Here is a 21,655-nt window from a genome sequence, read left to right on the forward strand (position 1 = left end):
AAAATAGAGGAAAAAGTGAAGGCTATGAAAGTGAAATAAAGAAAAATATTCAGGGAACCAACAGCAAAGGGATAGAAACTGGGACTAAAATCAACGACTTGGAACAGAAGGAAGAAATAAATATGCAACCAGAAGAGAATGAAGAAACAAGAATTAAAAAAAAAAAATGAGGAGAGGCTTAGGAACCTCTGGGACAACTTTAAATGTTCCAAAGTCTGAATCATAGGGCTGCCAGAAGGAGAAGAGGAAGAGCAAGAAATTGAAAACATATTTGAACAAATAATGAAGGAGAGCTTCCCCAATCTGGTGAAGGAAATAGACTTCCAGGAAGTCCAGGAACCTCAGAGAGTCCCAAAGAATTTGGACCCAAGGAGGAACACACCAATACACCTCATAATTAAATCACCCACGATTAAAGATAAGGAGAGAATCTTTAAAGCAGCAAGAAAAAAGGAGACAGTTATCTACAAAGGAGTTCCCGTAAGATTATCAGCTGATTTCTCCAAAGAAATCTTTCAGGCAAGAAGGGGCTGGAATGAAGTATTCAAGTCATGAAAGGCAAGGACCTACATTTAAGATTGGTCTACCCAGCAAAGCTATCATTTAGAATAGAAGGTCAGATAAAGTGCTTCACAGAAGGTAAAGTTACAGAAGTTCCTCATCACCGAGCCCTTATTATATGAAATGTTAAAGGGACTTACCTAAGAAAAAAAAGATCAAAACTATGAACAGTAAAATGACAACAAACTCACAACTATCAACAACCAAACCTAAGAAAACAAAAATAAAAACAAATTAAGCAAACAACTAAAATAGGAGCAGAATCTCAGAAATGGAGATCACATGGAGGGTTATCAGCAGGGAGGGGGAGGAGAGAGAACAGGGGAAAAGGTACAGGGAATAAGAAGCATGAATGGTAGGTACAAAATAGATGGGGAGTTAAGAATAGGATAGGAGATGGAGAAGCCAAAGAACTTGTATGTATGACCCATGGACATGAACTAAAGAGGGGGAGGGGAGAATGCTGGCGGTGAAGGGTGCAGAGCATAGGAGGATAAAGGGGAGAAAAAAAGGGACAACTGTAATAACATAATCAATAAAATATACTTTTTAAAAAAGGAAGTGCTCTCTCAGTGGGCAGTGCTGCCCTTTGCCCAAGGGCTGCAGACCTCTCCCAGTTGGGCAGCAGCACATTGCATCTTGGGATGTGAAGCCAGTGGGAGCTGGAATGGAGGTAGAGTCCTAGGAGGAAGGCATCCTTGGGGTACTGTTACTGAACCCAACCAGTTGGGGAGGTCCTACTGCTTGCTGCCTACCAGGCAAGTCTCCAAAGATGGGGTTTGGTGGAAAAGAAAGGAATCTTTTATTTGATGTTAAGTTTCTGCCTCAAAGTACATGGGTAACAAAAGTAAGGGGGAAAGGAAAAGTCAGAGTATGACATCAAACATAGCTATTTAAATATTTGTCATTACAACTATTACATAGGTTCAAGCACTGAAAATAACACAAGAACGAAAATCTGTTCACAGTGCTATTATCACCAAGGTCTTTGGAAATAAGGGTGAGTTTCTGCTTCAAAGATCGTTCCCTCTAAGACACCCAAAGAAAAAAATCAGCCAGTCACCCTCAGCTAGCTCAGTTCAAGGTTGCACAAGGAACCTCTTTTCCCACCCAAAAGTATCCTAAATGTGGGTGGCTTCACTGGTCTCCAGTCACTGTCCAGCTTCAGGGGCCTTCTGGAGATTGTGCCCCCAGGCCTCTGCTCACAGGCCCGCACTGGCCACCATTGGCAGGCCTGCTGGGGACCGCTGGCATGCCCCCTGCCCTGGGGAAGAGAAGAACCAACTGACTTTTTGCTTTCTGGTGCTCCACTATCCAAAGTCCTTTCCCAGAATCCTATGCATGCAGAAAGCAGTGGGAACATCCAGACTTCCAACCAGTGAGGGCCAGTGTTGGCCATATTTGCCTTCGCCCCTCTTCCAGCCATGTGTTTAGCAAAGGGGCAAAGTCTCCAGCCACATATGCGCAGCTCAAAGCCCTCCCCTATTTCTGGGAGGGGGTGTGTGTCCCTCTGTTACAATACTATTTTATAAGCTACCATTTGTGGCCACAAATCTACAGGTGCCTCAGTGACCCAAATAAACCTGTCTGTACAGGACTGGAGCCGTGAGTGGGAGGGCAGGCTTCTGTAGCCCAGGGCCACGTGCTGGAAATTTGGCAGGGGAATGCCTCCCTGTAGCTTAAAATCTTAGAGGGGATGATGTCAGCACTCAAAGGGGGCTGGAAGTACCCTCTGCCCCAACCTCCCCCAAAATGTGACAGACAGGAAGCCTAGGGGGATCCCTACCCACTCAAGGAACTGGAAAACCCAGGCTGGGGTCCATGAGCACCTTTTGGGTGTCACAGCCTGGGGCAAGAAGGCAAACGGAGGCCACAGATCATCTGTCTAAGTGTTTAAAAGTTGTAAATCAAACTAACAAGCTGTTAAGTCAAATGTGTTCTATCCTCATATTCTCACAAATATTCCTTTAAAAGGATACATTTTTAAGATGTGTATAAAGTTAAGGTGTGTATATGACTGAAAGGTAGCAACATGTCAAAAATGACCAGATGTAATTTTTATTGCACATGTCTGGGTGGTCTGTTGACGGGCTGGCCACATTGGGATAAGTGATAAATTACACATAATTCATAAATGACCATGACGATTCCATGAAATTTATTTCTCCTACCTTTCTCTCACCAGAATCACTAGTTATGTTATTATCAAGATTTTAAAATACATTTAAGGATTAAAAGCAATTATAGTCACAGTAAAAAAATTTAAATATATTTTTGTGAAGTATAAATGTATGTAAATTTTTTAATTAAATATTTTCAATGTTTTTCCAAATGTTAGCTTTTTACATATTGAAAAGTCATTAATAATTCAAAAGGCTAAATGCAAATTAGAATTAATGCATATCCAACTTTTATATCAAAATTATTTACATAAATCCTAATATTTTACTTCACGTTTTGAGAGCTTAATTCAATTTTAAGTAACTTTCAATTATAAAATTTAAATTGTATTTAAATTACAAATTTAATTGAAATTTTAATTTAAAACTTAAGTAATTTTTTAAGCAAAAATGTTAAAATACGTAATTCTAGCATTCAGTGTCCATCTATGTGCCAATGTGGAGAATCAGTATCATGTTATGTCTAAAGTCTAGACATACAGACAAGATTAAGAGTAATGTGTAATGTGATTTAAATAATATCGTGCAAAACGCAAATGTCCTCATCTTCCATTTACAACTGAGGCAAATACCATACTAATTCATGTGTACCTCCAGAACCACTAACAGGAACACAAAAACAAGAAATCGTACACTCAGCGTTACTATAAAGTGCTTTTTCATTGCACTCACATCTATTGTCATCTGAGAGGAAAGCTCTGACAAGTTCCTTAACTCGTCTTTTCTCTCACCTAAGTGATACCTTTCTGCTCAAAGCCTCTTTGCACTTCCAGAGAGTACCCAGCAGGGGACCTGTTCAGCTTTCATTAAACCTGCAGAGGCATTTTTTTCTCCCCCATGGATTTAGGGTAAGATGTGAAGCACCTCCCTGGGCCTTGAACATCATTAGTCAAGAGAGTGGATGTTCAGGGTTAGGTCATGCTGGGCCAGGGCTGTGTGCCAGATCCTGTGCGCCAGAGGCACCTGCTGTGGTTGTTAACAAATTTAATCATTTTGTATGAGGGGGACTCGAAAGTACAGGGCCTGGATGGGGATTCTCTTGCCAGTACTCAAGATGATAGTGAAAAATATGCTTCTGGAAATAAATAGCTATAGAAAACTGAGAAAAATGTGAGGAAATGTCTGCTTTGAGTTTTCGATAAAATATGAGAAAACCCCCAAATGACACAGCCTGCTGAGATGCAGAGCGCGAAGAACTAACATCAGTAACAAATGAAACCTGCCCTGCAGGCAGAAGAGAGCAGGATCCTCATGAAGAAAACTCAGCCAAGGGCGCAGGTGCACATTTGAGAAGTTCCCCCAATGCAGAGCAGAAAGACATGTGGAAAACGAGACAGAAGAGGAAGGATACGGAGGACCAGGATCAGTGGCGTATACTGGGACAAAGACACCAGTGCTCAAAAAGGTGAGCATGTGGGTCTGGCAGGTATCCTACATCCCAGGGAAGTATATGAAAGGACGGTCACCACTTACACATATTCAAACTACATATTAATAACACTGTGGGTTTTGGGCTTTATTATCAGGCTTATATATTACCCCATAGAATATATATCTTTTCAAATACTTTACACATTGAATAAAAACTAGACTACAAATAATACCTCAACCCCCCCTGTCCCCCGAAAAGAGGGCTTCTATAGGCTCCATACTCTGGCTACAATTAGAAAACAAAATCAAATCAAACAATGAAACACACACACAGAGTAATTACTGGGCCAAAGGTAAATCAAAATCTGGAATTAAAGGTTTCTAAAACCACAAAAAGGTCATTAACATATCAAGTTTATGAAATTATAAAGTCGGAAATATTTGATGAAGTAATAAAGTTGATAACAATTCATGAAAAGGGGAGTTATGGGTCTGTCAAGGTCGAGAACTCCAGCACCAGGTAGATTCAGAAGTGGGAGAAAGCTCCCTCATCCCCATCTTCAGGCCAACTCGTTGTGTAATTTACCCAGTGGCCACTAGAGGGCAGAAGCAGCTTAGGAACAGGAAGGTGAGGTGGCGGGCACCCGCACAGATTTCTCTCTATGTTCACTAGCTGGGAAGGTGGGAGTCAATATCTCCATTTTACACAATGGTAGAGCAGGAATTTGGGGTGTGGTCTCTTTATTTCCCGATTCCACCTTGTTGGTTCCTTAACACTAAGTGTCCTCGCTGTGCTACCATAAACTTTAAAAGGGCGTCCTGTCCCCAGTGGGGCAGCAGTTATAGCCCCAGTCTGCAGGGCTGATGTAGAGAAATTAGAGGTGGCATCAAGAGATGTGATGCTTAAAGTGCCTCTAGAAGACCTCCCAGGCTGGGAATACTCTCTGTATTGACCTTCAACCTTGCCAGAAACCCCATCGTTTTAAAACAAAGCAAGTGTCCATTGCCAGACATGGCAACATCCCATTGCAAGCAGGCTAAAGAATGGAACATTGAAAAGGTACTTTTTCTATGGGAGAGGGAAGGTTTACATAGCGGTGGGGAGGTGATGGTGGAGCACTTACTGGGATGCTACAGTGGAAGCCTCTCAATAAAAATGATTGCTGACAATATTGAGCCCTCTCAGTGTGTTAGGCAAGAGGCTAAACTGTGAATGCAGTTAATCAAGACAGAGGTCAGTACCAGACTCAGCTTGGGCCCAGGTGCAAGGCTATAGCTTTCTACATTCCTGCTGCCCTGGGTCCAGGGGCTTGGCTGTGGGGAGAAAGGAGCTGCAGAGGCTCGCCGCAGGGCTTGACTGTTGGTGAGTACCTGCTACTGCAGCCACAGTAGGGATTTTGTAGCGAACCATGGCATCAGCCCAGGAAGAAGCGTCAGGGTGAGAAAGCATGTGTGTGCATTGTCAAGGACAGGCACAGACTCAAAGGCCAACAGCTGCTTGATACCGTGAAAAGCATCCCTGAGATGACAAGTCCAGGGCCTTTTCCCAGGAGGCAGTGAAGTGGCTGATGACGCCTGCTTTTTTGTTTACTTAAAAATATATATTTTAAAAATATTTACTGTAGATTGACATGCATATAGAAAAGTACACAAATCATAAAGATACAGCTCAATGATTTTCACATAAAATTAATACATCCAAATAACCAGCACCCAGATCAAGAAATAAGATAGACATTATGACAACCCCAGAAGGCTTCAAATGTCCCCTTCCAGTTCCCCTCCTCCCAACTCCTCCCTTTTCAGCTTCAACCCTTTCCGTGCCCACATTCACCACCAGCATTAAAAATTCTTTCTAGGGTATTCCAACGTCAATGTTGAGAATCACTGTTTTTATAATAATGGTTATCAAACTTGGCAGCCACATTCTAACAAATTGACTGGGAACCTCCATCTTTTGAGGTAGAGTAGGGAAGAGACAGCTAAAGCATTGTGGTGCAGTAGAGAAACTTGGAAGCCAGAGAGCCTGGCACTTATAGTGATAAAGAGAGGAGAAAAGTTAAGCAAGAGTTGGAGGCAGAGAGGTTCTGAGATGGGAAGGGGTTTAGCAGTCTGAGAAATTGTCCAGAGAACCTCTGGACTGACTCTTAGCCAAACGCAGTGATTTAAAATGAGCCAAAGGAGTTAAACAGGAGCCAGGACCAGGAGAACCTTATATTCCACAGGAGGGACTATGATGTTCAACCTAAGAGCAACAGTAGCTTATTATCAATGAGGGACCTTGAGCCCTACCCCAGAGTCTAGGCCTACTGAGTCATAATCTGCATTTTTGACAAGAGCCCCAGATGTTTCTTATGCTTATTAAAAGTTTAAGAAGCACTGGCATGTATGATGGGGAGAAAAACCCAGACCACCAAGAGGATAGGCTACTGGGCATAGCTGAGGCACTTTATTTGGAATCCTTTGTGATACAGGACAGTGGTTTTTGAAAAGGTATTTAATATTTGAAAATTAGGTGCTATAAATCCTAGAGAAAGATCTTGTTTATTGAACTTCAGGGAATTTTCTCATAACACAAAATTCCTTCTCCTAGAAACACTTCCTGTGGAGTAAAGTACTCAGCTTCCTTAAAGTGAAGCAGGGCCACATTAAAAATATGAGATAAGAAATGGTCGCTTGGGCCCTGGCTGGTGTGGCTCAGTGGACTGAGTGCCCACCTGCAACCAAAGGGTCGTGAGGTTGATTCCCAGTCAGGGCACATGCCTGGGTTGCAGGCCAGGTCCCCAGCTGGGGGGTGAGTGGGAGGCAGCCACACATTGATGTTTCTCTCCCTCTCTTTCTCCCCGCCTTCTCTTATCTCTAAAAATAGATTAAAATCATACAAAAGAAAAAAGAAATCGTCGCTTGGCCTGGTCAACCCTTAACAGAGCTGGACCAGATCTGGGATAGCCCATCTCCCTTGGCAAGTCAGCCAACAAGGTGGACTTCTAAAGACAGTTAAGTTGGCAGCTGTTCTGTCCCTGAGAGCAGCTCTAAGTTGAGTCTTTAATGGTGAAATTGTAGAAAGTAGAATTTCTAAGAGCAAAACTATTTCTAGGAGCGTGGCTGGGTACTTGGGCGAGTAAGGTACACCGAGGAGAGGGCATCAACTAATTATTCCCAGCTTTAGCCCTAGCTGACCTTCGACCTTTGACCCCATGCCTTGCTCGGCGTTTCTCGGAGCAGCTTCCGCCTCCGCCCCTCCTGCGAAAGGCCCGCCCAAGGGCTGCGGGCAGGGCCCTGGGGTCGGCGGTTACGAACCGTGCTTGTTGGGGGCGGTTCTCGCGAGGGGCGGGATTTGAGTAGGCATCCCAGCATTGGGCTGCGGGGTGTAGGCGGGGCCTAGCGCGGGGCTGAGTTGGGCGGAGCAAGGAGTTAGTTGCCGCCTCTGGGTTAACTGGCCTCGGGTGGCTAAACCTCCGTAGGCCGAGGGCAGCAGGCAGACCCGAAGCGGTCCCGCATCTAGGATTTCCCGGGCCGGACCACAGTCAGGATCGGCCTGCCTCAAACGCAGGCTGTGAGGACCTCGGGAACTTGGATTAGGAAATCCCGGAACCTGGATCAACAAACCCCAGAACCCGGAATTTAGATCGGAAAGTCCCGGAGCACGGACCCCGGAGCGGACTCGGCGCGGAGCCCGGAGTCCGGATCGCTCTACCGCCGGACGGGACGGAGCGATGTCGGGCCGTGGCGCGGGCGGGTTCCCGCTGCCCCCTCTGAGCCCCGGCGGCGGTGCCGTTGCTGCGGCTTTGGGAGCGCCACCTCCTCCAGCTGGACCAGGCATGCTGCCCGGACCGGCGCTCAGAGGACCAGGGCCGGCTGGAGGCGTGGGGGGCCCCGGGTCCGCCGCCTTCCGCCCCATGGGGCCCGCGGGCCCCGCGGCGCAGTACCAGGTGAGCAAGACGGGTGAGCGGGCGGCGCCACGAGCACGCGGGTCGCAGGGGACAAGGAGAGGGGGTTCTTGCGGCAACCTCCTAGACAGAAGACACAGGGGCCCTGCATGCGGAGTGCATAAGACATTGTGGAGGGCAAGGCCAGGGACCCTCGGAATCTCTAGGTGGTGGAGGAAGACTTGGGGACAGGCGAAGAGAGGGGAGGGTTTGAAGCAGTTGGGAGGCTCTGTGGGCTTCTTTAGAACAGGGATTCAGAGTACCTGAGAGATGGAGGAGTTTTGGGAGCCAGTAAGTTGTGGGCGGGTGGGCTGAGAAATAGTGTAGATCCTACGGTAAGGGTTCCTGGGAAGTGATCAGAAAGTTTTAGGAAAGGGCCCTCCCTGAGAAACCAGGGTTACCCTGCGATTGGCCTTGGTCCCACTCCAAGTCTGCTTTGTTTTTTTTCTAGTTGGGAACTGGCAGAGTTCTAGCCTGTCTGAGATGGCTCCCAGCTGTTAATGAGGAGGAAGAAGGGCCTGGCTTCCCATGGGCACGGGAGGCCTGGGCTAGGGCCAGGGGATTCTAGCCTGTGCAGTGGAGAATTGACTCCTGGGTCAGGCCCAGGAGTCTTTGCATTGGAGACTCTGAGTTAGACCAGAGAGTGTGGTGGCCAGTCCCAAAGAAGGAGGACACAGCCCGTCGTGTTCTGGGCAGACTTTCATTTTGGCTTTCTGCCTGGTGTCGCAGTGTCCAGGAGTTGATTAGTTTGGAGGAGTGGAGAGGCTCCACTGAGCTCTGCTGCTCTGGGACTGGAGGGGCCTGTGAGAGTTGCTTCAAAGGGTTCTGTCCTGACCCCTTTGGGGTTTGGCTTCAAAGAGAGCTTCTCAGGTTGCAGCTTCAAAGCCTACTGAGAGGCAGCGAGACGTGGTGCCTGTGTGAGGAACTTAGCCTGACTCTGCTGGTGGGACTCATCAGTCTCCCAGTCCATTGTTTCTGGTTGTTCCAGAATGCTTGGGATTGTGCCCATCTTTTTTCCTGTCCTCTCTCCACTTCTATTTAGCCTTTAGGTTCTAACAATGCCATATTCCCAACCCAGTGCTCCCAGCTTTTGGCTTCTAGCAAGTTTGAAGGAAGGAAGCAAGCAAGCAAGCAAGCTGGGGCTTCTTCTGTTCTCTCCTCATGTCTCCAAGTAGAGGTCCTAGAAATGGATCCTCATAGAACAGTGTAGATGCATGTCTTCCCAGGAGCTCTGTGTTCTCACTTTCCAAAGAGATGCTTAACTGGGAACAGTGATTTTTCTCTCTTACTACTCATTCTTGTTCCTCAAACAAAACAAAACAAAACAAAACAAAGGGTCTGGGTTTTGACAGAGACAGACCTGGTGTGGACTGTAGCTGGGCATTGTCTTTGTCATTTTGCTCTTCCCCTTGGGGATTCATGGGCCAGAGGTGTCGTTTAGGGATGGATGCCTGCATCAGTCCTTCCAACCCTGGGCCTGCTAGCTGAGACCTGGCCTGGGAGCCTCCCTGTGGGCCTTTGGCCTGGGAGGGAACTAAGGAATGATAGGAGCCTCTCCAGTTTCCTTGCCTTGCAACCCAGGAGACATGTGCCTTGGGGAAAGCCCCTGAGAGGGTAGATGCCACAACAACTTCTAGGGAGTGGCCTTGGGCCAATGGCAAGGCTGAGCAGGCTAGCTGGGTAGCCTCTGGCTACTGGGGTTGGGGAAGGGAGTAAGAACATGAGGAAAGCACTGAGCCTCTGCTTCCCTTGGCCTTGCATCCCACCAGTTTCTCATGGCCTCCTCCTCCTCCTCTTTCAGGGAAAAGTCATAGAGGTAGATGGGGAGAGGGAGGACACAGTTCTTTGTCTGACATCAGGGAGGATCACATTTGGCCTCTTACCAAGTCCATCTGTGTGCTCAAGGAGGAGGGACTTAAGATCTGAGCAGCAAAGGGGTTCCTGTCTACTAGGGCGCATGAGGTGAGCTGGGAAGAGCAAGGATTTCAGGGCATTTCAGGGCCCAAGTTGAGCAAACAGGGAAGCCTGTTGACAGGAGGAAAGTGATGACCCACCTTCCTCCAGGCAGTGGTTCTAGCTGTGGATCACCGTGAAGCATATAGCTGAGAAACAAAAATACCCCACAGATTGCTGGGTTCACTCCAGAGAGTTTAAAATACTTTTTACTGGTGGAGGGTTATGTTCTCTTCTTCTAGGCCCTTAGGCCCAGCCTCCGGGAGCACCAGTACCACCAGCTATGAGGCAGGGCCGAACATGCCCTCTGGAGGCCTGGAGGCGGCAGCGTCTAGGCCCAGCCTTCTGTCCCTCGGTGGTGGAGGCAGAGTAAAGCTTAGGATGTGCGTTGGTGCTAGGCTACAGGGCGAGGAGTTCATTGCACGCTTCTAGGGTTCAGGGCACTGAGCCAGCCTGCCTAGCACTTCTGCAGGTGGGGAGTTAGGGAGCCTGTGAGTTCTGGGTTGCATTCTTTTTCATTTTTTATAACCCTTGGGTTGTTTTTTGGAAGAGGAAGAGTTACTAGTGGAGCTTGGCAGGGCCAAGCTGAGACTTCATGAACTAAAAGCAGCCTTCCCCTGGGCCCCTTCCCCCTCTTAGAGGAAGCCGAGGGCCCTGGGCCTGCTGAAGGCTCTGTGCCTGGGAAGTCTGGAGCAGATGTCTGGGAGGGGCCTATTCCAGGCCTGCCCGTGCCGCCCTGTCTTGGGACTTCCTGTTTTTCGAGCACCTGCCCAGGAGGGGTGGTGCCGCAGAGGTTTTGTGAACACCCTAGTGAGTAGCTTTGTGGGGAACCACAGCGCACACTCTGCAGGTTGCATTGCCTCAGGTGTCTCTCCCCTTCGGATCAGGCACCGGGTGGGCTTTTCAAAGCCCACATCTGGGATGTTGGAGGGCTGGGCTTCCAGCTGTGGTCACACTGACTTTTTTTCTGTAATCTCAGCCATGGCTCATTAAGGCAGAGAAACCGCTGTCTTTCATGTTTCAACAGCTCAGATGAACCTCTCCTTGATGAGGAGAGACTTATGACAGGACTCCTGAGGGTCCCCGAGCACCCTCAGTGTTGAACTCTCCATTTTCCCAGATGCTTCCTTTTCACTCTGCTCTTCCTTTTCCCTTCCCCATGCTTTGGGTCATGTTTCTCCCTATCTCTGCATCTGGTCAAGAATCTGACCCTCTGTAGTGAGAACATGGGTCTCATGCTAGATGAGGAGATGGGGGAAGAATCTCATCTCCCTGATATGGGCCAGGGGTCCTTTGATTTGGTGCGAGGCCCCACCCAGCCTGGCTCGGTTGGCTGGTTGTGCTGCTTGCATAATCCGGGCCCTGGGGCCAGCCCTGTGAAGCTGCCAGGGACAGTGTGTGTGTCAGGCAGAGCTGCCAAACAGGCCTTGCAGATGCAGCCACGGTGCGAGGGGTTGTGGGGGGAGGGTACTCCCAGATGGGCTCCACAAATGTTGGGGAGCTGGACCTCTTTAGGAAATCCTTCTGCGGGCTTCTAAAGAAGGCGTTTCTGTCACCCACATTTCCTCTGCTGACCTATGACTCTGATTCTTGCATCCCAGGATAATCTTATCTCCATTCTCCAATTTGGGATTGTGAGTGCTAAGTTGAGCCAGGTGGTGTGTGGGCCATAGGCAGCGTCCAGGTGTCAGCTGCTTTGTCTCCCACAATCCACCCAGAGGCACAGCTCCCCTTTTGGGATCTTCCGGGGTTTGGGGGCTGGGCAGTAGGGAGGTGAGAGAAGGGCCTAGTTCTGGGATGTGAGTAGGGGCCATATGGTAACCAGATGGTCTCTGCTGTGCCTGTGGCCACCCCCACCAGTTGGGACCTGTCCAAGCCAAACTGTTGCAGCTTGCTCACCTGGAGTGCCGCTGCCTGATGGGCTTGCCAGCCCTCTGGACTTCTTTCCTCTTCAGTTACAACTCCAGGCTGGCAACAGGGGATGGGTGTAAGGGCTCTGCCAGGTCAGCCTGCTCATAGCACACACTCCACCCACTGCTTGGCTGTGACACAGCCCTCCTCCCGCCCCCCCCCCCAAACTTCCCATGCTGTGCCTCTCCATCCTAGAAGGATGGGAGTGCTTGGTGGGACCATTTGAGGGCCTCAGGAATGCCTTGAAGCTGGTCCCAAGGAGCAGGGGCATAGCCTGCTGGGGCTAGAAGGTGGCCATAGGCCCTGAAAAACTCCCCCAGGCCTTTCCCTCTGCAGGCAGGATTCTCCTCCCACCGCGCAGACTGTGCAGGTCTCATTTGTTGGCACTGCTGCCAGGGGTTGAAGGGGCGGGGCAGGTGTAGTTTACACTTCTGCTCTGTGCGCCTGCTCCCCTTTGTTACTGGCATTCTAGCCCGGCCTCTGTGGTGTGCTGCTCAGGGCTGGACCTGGCCGAGGACAGAATGGAGGGAATGGGCTGTGGGTCTCATGGGGCTCTGCCACTGACCTATGCATTGCCTTTGGCTCACTTCCCCCAGCGGCCTGGCATGTCTCCAGGGAGCCGGATGCCCATGGCTGGCTTGCAGGTGGGACCCCCTGCGGGCTCCCCATTTGGCACAGCTACTCCACTTCGACCTGGCATGCCACCCACCATGATGGACCCATTCCGAAAACGCCTGCTTGTGCCTCAGGCCCAGCCCCCGATGCCCACCCAGCGCCGGGGGTAAGCCTGTCCTATTTCTCCCAGCCTACCTAGCACAGCCCTAGCGGTAACAGAGGGCTTCCTTCTGTTCTAAGAGCTGTGAGGACTGAGGAAGACTCCCCATTCTGTTGGGGGAGGGTCCTGGGGACTGGAGGGATGGACGGGGAGGTCCTTTGGACCACTGACCTCTTAAGTGAGTTTCTGTCCTTCCCAGGTTAAAGAGGAGGAAGATGGCAGATAAGGTTCTACCTCAGAGAGTGAGTATGTTGGGAGGGGGTATAGGAGGGCCACCCAATGGCTAGCTGGCTATGGATGGAGTCAGTCTCCCCCAATCATGTGACGGAGAAGGAAGGGAGGAAAGAGCCAGAGCTACAGCTGAAACACGCTGATAATTCCTTCTTCCTCCAGATTCGGGAGCTTGTCCCAGAGTCTCAGGCGTACATGGATCTCTTGGCTTTTGAGCGGAAGCTGGACCAGACCATTGCTCGCAAGCGGATGGAGATCCAGGAGGCCATCAAAAAGCCTTTGACGGTGAGTGCGGCCCTGGCTATTCCCGGGCCTTCTCAAGTGCTTTGCCTCTCCTTCGCCTGGTTTCCCAGGGGCCAAGCAAGAGTCTACGTGGGTAAAACAGAATTTTCACACTGCAGTGCAGTCCTTTAGTGGAGCATGAACTCAGTTTAATGTGGTAGGACTCACATGTTTTTGATGAAATATACAATAGTAGAAGTTACAATAATAATTCTTCACACTAAGGTATTTACCACAGTAGTAAAGGTATTATTTTATAACAATTTTGTTTCAGATGTGTATATAGGTGTGTGTGGATCCTGGGTCATGCTTTAAAATGTAAATCATGTTGCTGGTGGTCAGCAGTTTGAAAAGCAAGACGAGAGGGTAGATGAGGGTAATTCCTGTCTCCTAAGCTATCCCTAGAGAAGCTTTCTTTCCTTTTTTCTTTTTTGAATGATAATCTAGAACAATTCCTGAAAGCTTTCTAGGAGACGAGAATAATTTGGGGCCATGATGGGTGGTTGAGTTTCATTTAAAATAAGAGCTGGAGGTTTCTGGTTTGCCCGATAGCACTCGGATTTCCTAGTCCCAATTCCTGGTACCTAACAAGGGGCCTGGCCCACAGTTGCCACCCAGCACTGATGCGGAATGCGTTCGGATGGGAAGATTGGGCAGCATTGTTTCCTAACATGTTGGTCCACCTCTAGCTGGTTGTCTTTTTTTCTCTTCAGCAAAAACGAAAGCTGCGGATCTATATTTCCAATACGTTCAGTCCTAGCAAGGCAGAAGGTGACAGTGCAGGAACTGCAGGGACCCCTGGGGGAACCCCAGCTGGGGACAAGGTGGCTTCCTGGGAACTCCGAGTGGAGGGAAAACTCCTGGATGATGTGAGTTGGGGAAGGAGGTGTCTGGAGAGGACTTGGCCTGTGGGATTTAAAGACGGTCGGGTATATCAGGGGAAGTCCTGCCTGGGGAGAGGGCAGTGCTCCTGGTCAAGCTTTGTGCAGGGCCAGGCCAGGGAAGAGGTTGATTTGTAAGGTTATTACAACAGTTGTCCTGCAGGTGGCAGTCAAGGGTCTTGAGGAAGGGTCCCCTTTTGAATTCATAATCCGGTGCTGGCTAACAGTGGGGCTCCACGGAGAGTCTTTCCCCTGCCTCCAGTGTCTCACTCTTCCCTGCTTCCTTCAGGGACCAAGAATCCTCTGTACCCTGAACTTCAGGGCTGAAACAATATTCTTCTTTCTGGGGCTTAGCATAGCTTAGCTTTGAGAGCTCAGCAGCACTCCCATCTCACCCCTTTCTGTCCCCAGCCTAGCAAACAGAAGAGGAAGTTCTCTTCATTCTTTAAGAGTCTTGTCATTGAGCTGGACAAAGAACTATACGGACCTGACAACCACCTAGTGGAGGTAAGAATTGACCTGGGGCTTGAGAGCACAAGCTGATGTGTCAGGTGGACAGCAAAATGGCCTTGGGCCTCTTGGAGGGCCACCTGTGTATGTTCACGCCCATCCCCTTGATGAGTTCTGCTCCCCTCCTCTGCCAGTGGCATCGGATGCCCACCACCCAGGAGACGGATGGCTTCCAGGTGAAACGGCCCGGAGACCTCAACGTCAAGTGCACCCTCCTGCTCATGCTGGATCATCAGGTGACATGCCCTGGGGCCATGTCTGGGGGACTGGGCTGTTCTTCCTGTAAACCCTTCCGGTCCCTGCCCTATTCCTTTGCTTTGATTTTCCACAAGAACCCCTCATCTAACTCCCTTCTGGCCATCCCCAGCCTCCCCAGTACAAGTTGGACCCCCGACTGGCGAGGCTGCTGGGAGTGCACACACAGACGAGGGCCGCCATCATGCAGGCCCTGTGGCTTTATATCAAACACAACCAGCTGCAGGACGGGCATGAGCGCGAGTACATCAACTGCAAACCGTTACTTTACTCCGCCAGGTTAGCTGGGTCGCCGTGCCCCCTCTGGTTTCACAGCCTCCGCCTTCCCTGCTGCTCCAGAGCCCCAGCCCCACTGGGCTAGCTCTTGGCCACATTCTTCACACTGACCCTGGGATCATCCACTTCCTCCTGTGCCCTGAAAGGCGTATTTGGTACTCTCCGCAGATCTTCAGTTGTGGTCGACTCCGTTTCTCCGAGATTCCCATGAAGCTGGCTGGGTTGCTGCAGCATCCAGACCCCATTGTCATCAACCATGTTATTAGGTAAATGGGAAGAGGGCAATACGAAGGCTCTTCTAAGAGCAGCTTACCTTTGGGTTGATCTAAAGCCAAAGAGAAGCAGCAGGTGTGGTTTCCTGCTCCCCAAGTGTGTGCTGGGTTGGCCCAGGTGGATGGGATGGACACCACTATGTATGTACCCTTCCCCTCCTTGGCGCTGCCTGCAGCGTGGACCCTAACGACCAGAAGAAGACAGCCTGCTATGACATCGATGTGGAGGTGGATGACCCACTGAAGGCCCAGATGAGCAATTTTCTGGCCTCTACCACCAATCAGCAGGAGATTGCCTCCCTTGATGTTAAGGTGGGCTCTCTGCCTTCCCAGCCTCCTCTGGGGCCCAGAATGGTGATGGGAAGGCTCTGTTGGACATTTCCATATTTGTAGTACCTTGGAATGGGATTTCTCTCCAAATCCTTTGGTGTTAGGCCTGGAAACAGACCCCCTAGGGGTGGGGGCCAGTCTGACACATGTATGTACCCCTTCCCCCAGATCCATGAGACCATTGAGTCCATCAACCAGCTGAAAACCCAGAGGGATTTCATGCTCAGCTTTAGCACTGACCCCCAGGACTTCATCCAGGAATGGCTCCGTTCGCAGCGCCGTGACCTCAAGGTGTGGTCCTCTTTGCTGGAGTTGATTCCATGTTAAGCTCTGGATGGTTTTATCCTCAGACTGTTCTTTCAGTTCCGGGGGCAGATTGGCTCAGAGTGGGAATTAAGCTACCACTTCCCTTCTGGCTCTTTGCAGATCATCACTGATGTGATTGGGAATCCTGAGGAGGAGAGACGAGCTGCTTTCTACCACCAGCCCTGGGCCCAGGAAGCAGTGGGGAGGCACATCTTTGCCAAGGTGAGGCTCTGCCCTGTTTGTCCTCCTGCGGTTGTGAGCAGCAGAGGCCTGAGCTGCCAGTCTCTCTGTCTTCCAGGTGCAGCAGCGAAGGCAGGAACTGGAACAGGTGCTGGGAATTCGCCTGACCTAACTGCTCAGGGATCCCTTCCTTTCTACCCAGCCCTGGACCACCCCCTCCTCAGCCTGGAAGGGACCACCATCTGAGGCTGCACACAGGATAAGGGGGGTGGGTGGGTAAGGGGTGTCTCCTGTTACCCTCTGCTTCCCAGCTTTAGTTTCCTAACTGTAGTGATAGGATTCCTTGTTGCTCTCGGTCCCCAAAGCCTTATTACTTACTTTATGCATTGGCTTTAATTGGGTACACAATGGATGCCTCTGCCCCCTGCAGGCAGGCCCAAGTAGGACTACTAGAGGCCTTGCTTTGTCATTGTAAAGCAGACGTTTTGGAACCAAAGGCCACTCACTGGCTTTGCTTGTTTACAGACTCCCCCTTGGGGCAAGTGCCCTAGCTGGCTCTGGGAGCTGGGCAAGGAGGAGGGCACAGCCCACACTCTTCCTCGCCTTTCTAAACCGAAGTTCTTTGCCATTCCTACCAGCCCAGCCTTGCTGCTGGATTTTTTCCTTTTCTTTGGGTATTTGCACTATTTGGGGAGCAGGTTCTTCTATTTGGGAGCCATTTTTTTTTGTACAGGGGGTAAGTTGGGGGTTTTTCAGGGAGCCCTATTTGGTGCCTCCTCCCTTATTTCTTTCCTCAATCTATGCAAGCGGCTCTGGCCGCCATCATCTCCTGGGATGCCAGAGGGCCACCACCCAGCTCTTGGGCCCAGGCTGTAAAGCCTCCTAGAGGGAAGGGGACAGGGGATGTTCAGGTGCTCTGGCATGGCCTGAGGTATGGGTGTACGAGCTTGGCGGAGGGCAGGGGGAGGTGGGGAAGAAACTCATTGCTATCTGGAGGGTGGGCCTAGGGCTTTAGAAAGTGCCACTTCTGGCAGGTTTGGAAATTTCCAAATAAATCTTTGTTTATTGGTGGTACCTAGACCTGGTTATTGAACAGTGCAGCCACTCACAGCCACTCATTAACCAACTGAGTCCTAAAGGGCTTGTCCTGCAGAGCTTTATTTGAGGGATCCACACAAACAACATCCACCTCACTTCCATAGCTTCTTGATAGACATGTTTTTCTCACTATCCTTCTGCATGACCTGCAGAGAGAGAAAACATTCAGTTCCAAAGTGAGTGAACACAGGCCCTATCCCCAATGCTCTAGAGCCACCATCAGCAAAGGCAAAGATGTAGACCTCTATACCTTGGCTACTGCCATTTCAAAGTCCTCCTGGGTGACATGGACTCGCCGTTCCGCAGGGCATACATGCCAGCTTCGGTGCACACACCCTGAGAAGAAAAGGACGACCGGATGTTCCTGGGCTCTTGAACCCACAGCTTCCTGCCTCTGCCCCTTTCCTTCTCCTTGTGTACCCCAATTACCTTCACTTCAGCCCCTGATGCCTCCTGGCATGAGCTCAGCAATTTTTCTTAGGTTGATACCCGGGTCAGGTTCATTTTCCGAGAATGGATCTTCAGAATGTCCAGCCGGGCCTAGAGGGTGAGAGGAAAAGGACTGAGCCCTGCTGCTGACACCCACAGCCAGAGCCACCCCAGCACTGCCCATACAAACCTCCTCGTTAGGGGGTGGGAATTCAATTTTCTGTCGATGCGTCCAGGGCGAAGCAAAGCTGAGTCCAAGATATCAATCCTGTTAGTAGCCATGATCACCTGAGTGCAGAAGGGGCATGGCATCAGCTAAGCCCCTCCCCAGGCTGCACCTCGGCCAGGGCCAACACGTTACCTTGATGTTTTTGGTCGCCTCAAAGCCATCCAGCTGGTTGAGCAGCTCCAGCATGGTGCGCTGCACCTCACTGTCGCCTCCAGAACCCCCCTCCAGCCGAGAGGAGCCGATGGAGTCGATTTCGTCCATGAAAGATGATAGATGGGGCGTGTTCTCGTGCCATGACAAACAGCTCCCTCACCATCCTTGCCCCTGCGCAGAGGCCAAGCTGGCATTAAAGAAGCTGCTGAGCTCCTTACCCCCACTTCTGCCCCATACTTCTGCTTGGTTTTCATGTTTCTAGCCACAATTACCTTCCCCAATGAATTTCTGTACCAACTCAGAGCCAGAGACACGAATAAAAGTACAGTCAGTATGATGAGCGACAGCCCGGGCCAATAGTGTCTTGCCAGTGCCAGGGGGTCCATACAGCAGCACTCCCTAAGAAAAAAACAGCAGGACTCAGGGCAGAAAGCCAGCCCCATATGTCATTCAATGAATCTTCACTGAGCACGTGCTCTGCACCAGATCCCTAACTAGATGCTTAGAGATATATAAGAATGAATGTCAAGGTCCCTTCTGGAACATACATTCAACTGCCTCAGTGACCTGGTAGCATCTCTCCCCCAAGCCCTCTTCAGCAGGGAGGGCCAGCTTGTACCTCCCCAATCCCTGCACTCAGTTTGGCCTAGGACAGATGTAGTTAACAGTATGACCCTCCCCCAGAGGCCCTGCTTCTCACCTTGGGCTGTGCAATGCCCAGCGCTTCAAAAGAGTTCAGGATGCTTAACAGGCAGCTCAATGACTTCCTTGATCTCCTTGATCTGCTTGTCAAGTCCACCAATCATCTCATAAGTTGAATCTGGCACCTTCTCCACCATCATCAGTGATACCAGTGGGTCTACCTTGTTGGGCAGGATCTTGTGCAGAGGTGTAGCTGTCATTTCTAGAGCCACCCGGCAGTTTGGTGTCACCTAGGTGAGGGGGGAAACTTTCAGGAGGCTGTATGATGAGAACTGACCCTGACCTCCCCCCTCACCTGCTGCACTAACATCATTGATGTCGATGTTCTTGTCCACATCTACAACAAACTTGCCCTCAGGATGCACCTAAAGAAACAGGGCTCGTGACCTTTCCCGACAGCCACCAAATCACCAATCTCACTCAGGAAGACCCACAAATCTAGAATAACGTGAACAATGTGCTCGCATAGGCTACACACCAAGGTATGGAAATGTAGGGATGGCCCCTGGGGTCATGCTGCCTTTACCTTAACCAACACTTTCTTCTTATCCATGGCCCGGACTACTTCCCCTACATAGGAACCCTGTTCCTGTAGCAGCTGCAGCTCCTCCCGTAACAGGCGAACTAGATGGGAAACAGAAGGGTCACCCAGATGGCTTTGGTGTGCTCTCCCTCAACTCAATTCTGTGTTCATGTGAAACTAACCACCACTTTGAAGTTTTTGAAGGAATAGCCACAAAAAGAAAATAAAAGTTCATGTCTTCTTTAAGGGGGTTACAATGGGGAGCTTGGCAGAGAGATGCGCATGTGAACATCACCTTGGACGGAGAAAACAACAGCACCAATGTGAAGACTCAACTCAGGGAGATCTGAACATTCAGACCTCGACCAACTGCCCACATGCACCCTTGCCTTCCCCCTCACCGCTCACCTTTTGCATTAAGCTCATTCCTCTGTGCCTGCAGCCTCCGCAGATTTTGGCTTTTATCATTCACAATCAGCTGTGGAAGACATTTCAAAGGGCAGAAACCAGTAGGAGGTTAAGAAACTGGCTGAGACCCTCAGGCTGGTATGACGCAGTGAGGGGAGAGCACAGGCACCTGCATGTTTCGCATTCTCCACTATGATCCTGATGACCCTGGCCTGTCCTTCAGCCCCTTGGAGCCTAGGGCAGCCATCAAAAAGGCTACTTGTCTAACAGTGGTCTAGGAATAACAAACCCCAACGGGGACGTTACAGCAGGCTCATGTGCTCAATTTCTTGGCAGGGCGGCATATCAACTTGTTACCAGTGGCAAGATCTTTGGGCCAGAAGCCTAAGTTCTAGCCTTCCTGCTGCCACTTAACAGCTGGGTAAAGCTAAGGGAAGCCATTTAAAAGATCTAGCTCTGTTACCAACTGCAAGTAGGCATAGCATCACTTACTCCCTGCCTCTTTTCAGGACTGTTGTGACGAACAAATGAAATCACACATGAATCCATTTCAAAAATGATAAACCATATACCAATACCTGAAAATGTACCTGGAGTACGGAAATCTTCCCTATGGCTTTCCTCCATCCAACTTATATTAATTATCTCCCTTATTCCTATGGTCCCTGTTCCCTCTTTGGGCTAGAGCACTGGCTCACCCAATCTTTTCCATTCAGTCCCATGGAATCAGCATTGTTTCTGCCTTCCCTTGCACTCTCACAATGCCTGTGCCCCTGTCTGATAAACCTCATCTCCTGAGCCTGTGTCCTCTATCAGGCTTCTTCCAAAAGGAATGGCCTTTTCTATTTGACTCTTAAAGATGTGTGACAAACGATGATCTCTTCCACTGCGCCCCCAATGGAATTTTGTGGATTTGTAGAAATCTGCTCCATCAATCCTTCATCCCCGCTTCTAGCTCCCTCTGGACCTCAGGCGTCCGTCCTCACCTGGAGTTCTTTCAATCTTGGACAGATAATATTGGCGCAGTCCACTGCCTGACTTCCCCTCTTCCAGCTCCATCTGAAGACACAGTGTAATTATTAAAAAACAGGCTAAACAACCGAGGCTGAAAGCCACTTCCAGCTTGAACTTTGGAGGTTTAAGATTTGGATCTAATCCCTACTGCGGTTCTTCAGAGTCCTCCATTTACCATAACCAAACTAAAAGCAGAGTTAGAATGCCGCCCACCTCCTAAAGCTTGCACAAGGATCAATATTCGACATGCACCGGAGAACGCTGTACAGAGTTCCGAACGCTGTACGGAAGCGCTAAACGGAGACAAGGTATTACTACCACAGGCTGAGCCAGCAGAAGAATGAATTTCCTGTATCCTGCGACTCACGGACGTGCCACTCCCGCTCCCCAAAGCTCCTCTCACTGGGCTTCCAACGTATCCTCCTCCGCCGCTGTCCCGACCCACCCAGGCGGCGCTGACACAGCAGATCTGGTCCCAAGCGGGGCCCGGTCTGGATTGGTCCACCACTACCGACCTACCCAGCCCTCCAGCCTCGGCCGGCGGTCCACCTCGGATCACGCCTTGCTTCGCATCCAGCCCCAGCCCCTGCCCAGCGGCCGCCGCCTCCTCCATACCTGCTCTGGCCCGTCAACCGCCATCTTCTTTCTGTAGCGGACAACGCCGGTATCCCAGCCGCCTCGGCGCGCAGGCGCAGAAGCAGGGACATGGAGCCGGAAAACCCGGGCAAAGAGGAGTTCCGGGTGTCAATGGGCGGGTGGTGTCGGTAGAAACAATAATAAGTAACTGGGATCCTGAAGGAAAGGAGTGGGGGAGAGCTACGCAAAGTCGGGAACTTTGGAGGTGGGTGATGAAGGCACAAGAACTCCTAAATGTTGCTTTTAGACACTCGGTTTCA

General features: G+C 50.2%; 2 protein-coding genes across 2 annotated transcripts; one reads left to right on the forward strand and one right to left on the reverse strand.

Moving 5' to 3' along the window:
• Positions 1 to 7,523: 7,523 nt before the first annotated feature.
• On the forward strand, positions 7,524 to 17,823 carry SMARCD2 (SWI/SNF related, matrix associated, actin dependent regulator of chromatin, subfamily d, member 2). Its single transcript, XM_028520823.2, has 13 exons — positions 7,524 to 8,044; positions 12,502 to 12,686; positions 12,880 to 12,922; positions 13,074 to 13,196; positions 13,907 to 14,062; positions 14,486 to 14,581; positions 14,719 to 14,820; positions 14,952 to 15,099; positions 15,270 to 15,381; positions 15,564 to 15,699; positions 15,886 to 16,008; positions 16,144 to 16,245; positions 16,322 to 17,823. Exons 1-13 carry the CDS (start codon positions 7,829 to 7,831, stop codon positions 16,373 to 16,375), a joined length of 1,596 nt encoding a protein of 531 aa, XP_028376624.1. The 5' UTR covers positions 7,524 to 7,828; the 3' UTR covers positions 16,376 to 17,823.
• On the reverse strand, positions 17,322 to 21,495 carry PSMC5 (proteasome 26S subunit, ATPase 5). Its single transcript, XM_036033523.1, is given in 18 exon segments — positions 17,322 to 17,447; positions 17,552 to 17,604; positions 17,607 to 17,637; positions 17,731 to 17,751; positions 17,753 to 17,793; positions 17,796 to 17,841; positions 17,921 to 17,946; positions 17,949 to 18,018; positions 18,092 to 18,223; positions 18,225 to 18,283; positions 18,385 to 18,511; positions 18,813 to 18,842; positions 18,844 to 19,044; positions 19,123 to 19,179; positions 19,341 to 19,438; positions 19,746 to 19,815; positions 20,732 to 20,804; positions 21,375 to 21,495. Coding segments are annotated over 18 exon segments (1,281 nt in total). The 5' UTR covers positions 21,467 to 21,495; the 3' UTR covers positions 17,322 to 17,393.
• Between the last annotated feature and the right edge of the window lie 160 nt (positions 21,496 to 21,655).

This window comes from Phyllostomus discolor, chromosome 8 (assembly GCF_004126475.2).
Source record: "Phyllostomus discolor isolate MPI-MPIP mPhyDis1 chromosome 8, mPhyDis1.pri.v3, whole genome shotgun sequence".
In the NCBI taxonomy this organism is placed as follows: Eukaryota; Metazoa; Chordata; class Mammalia; order Chiroptera; family Phyllostomidae; genus Phyllostomus; species Phyllostomus discolor.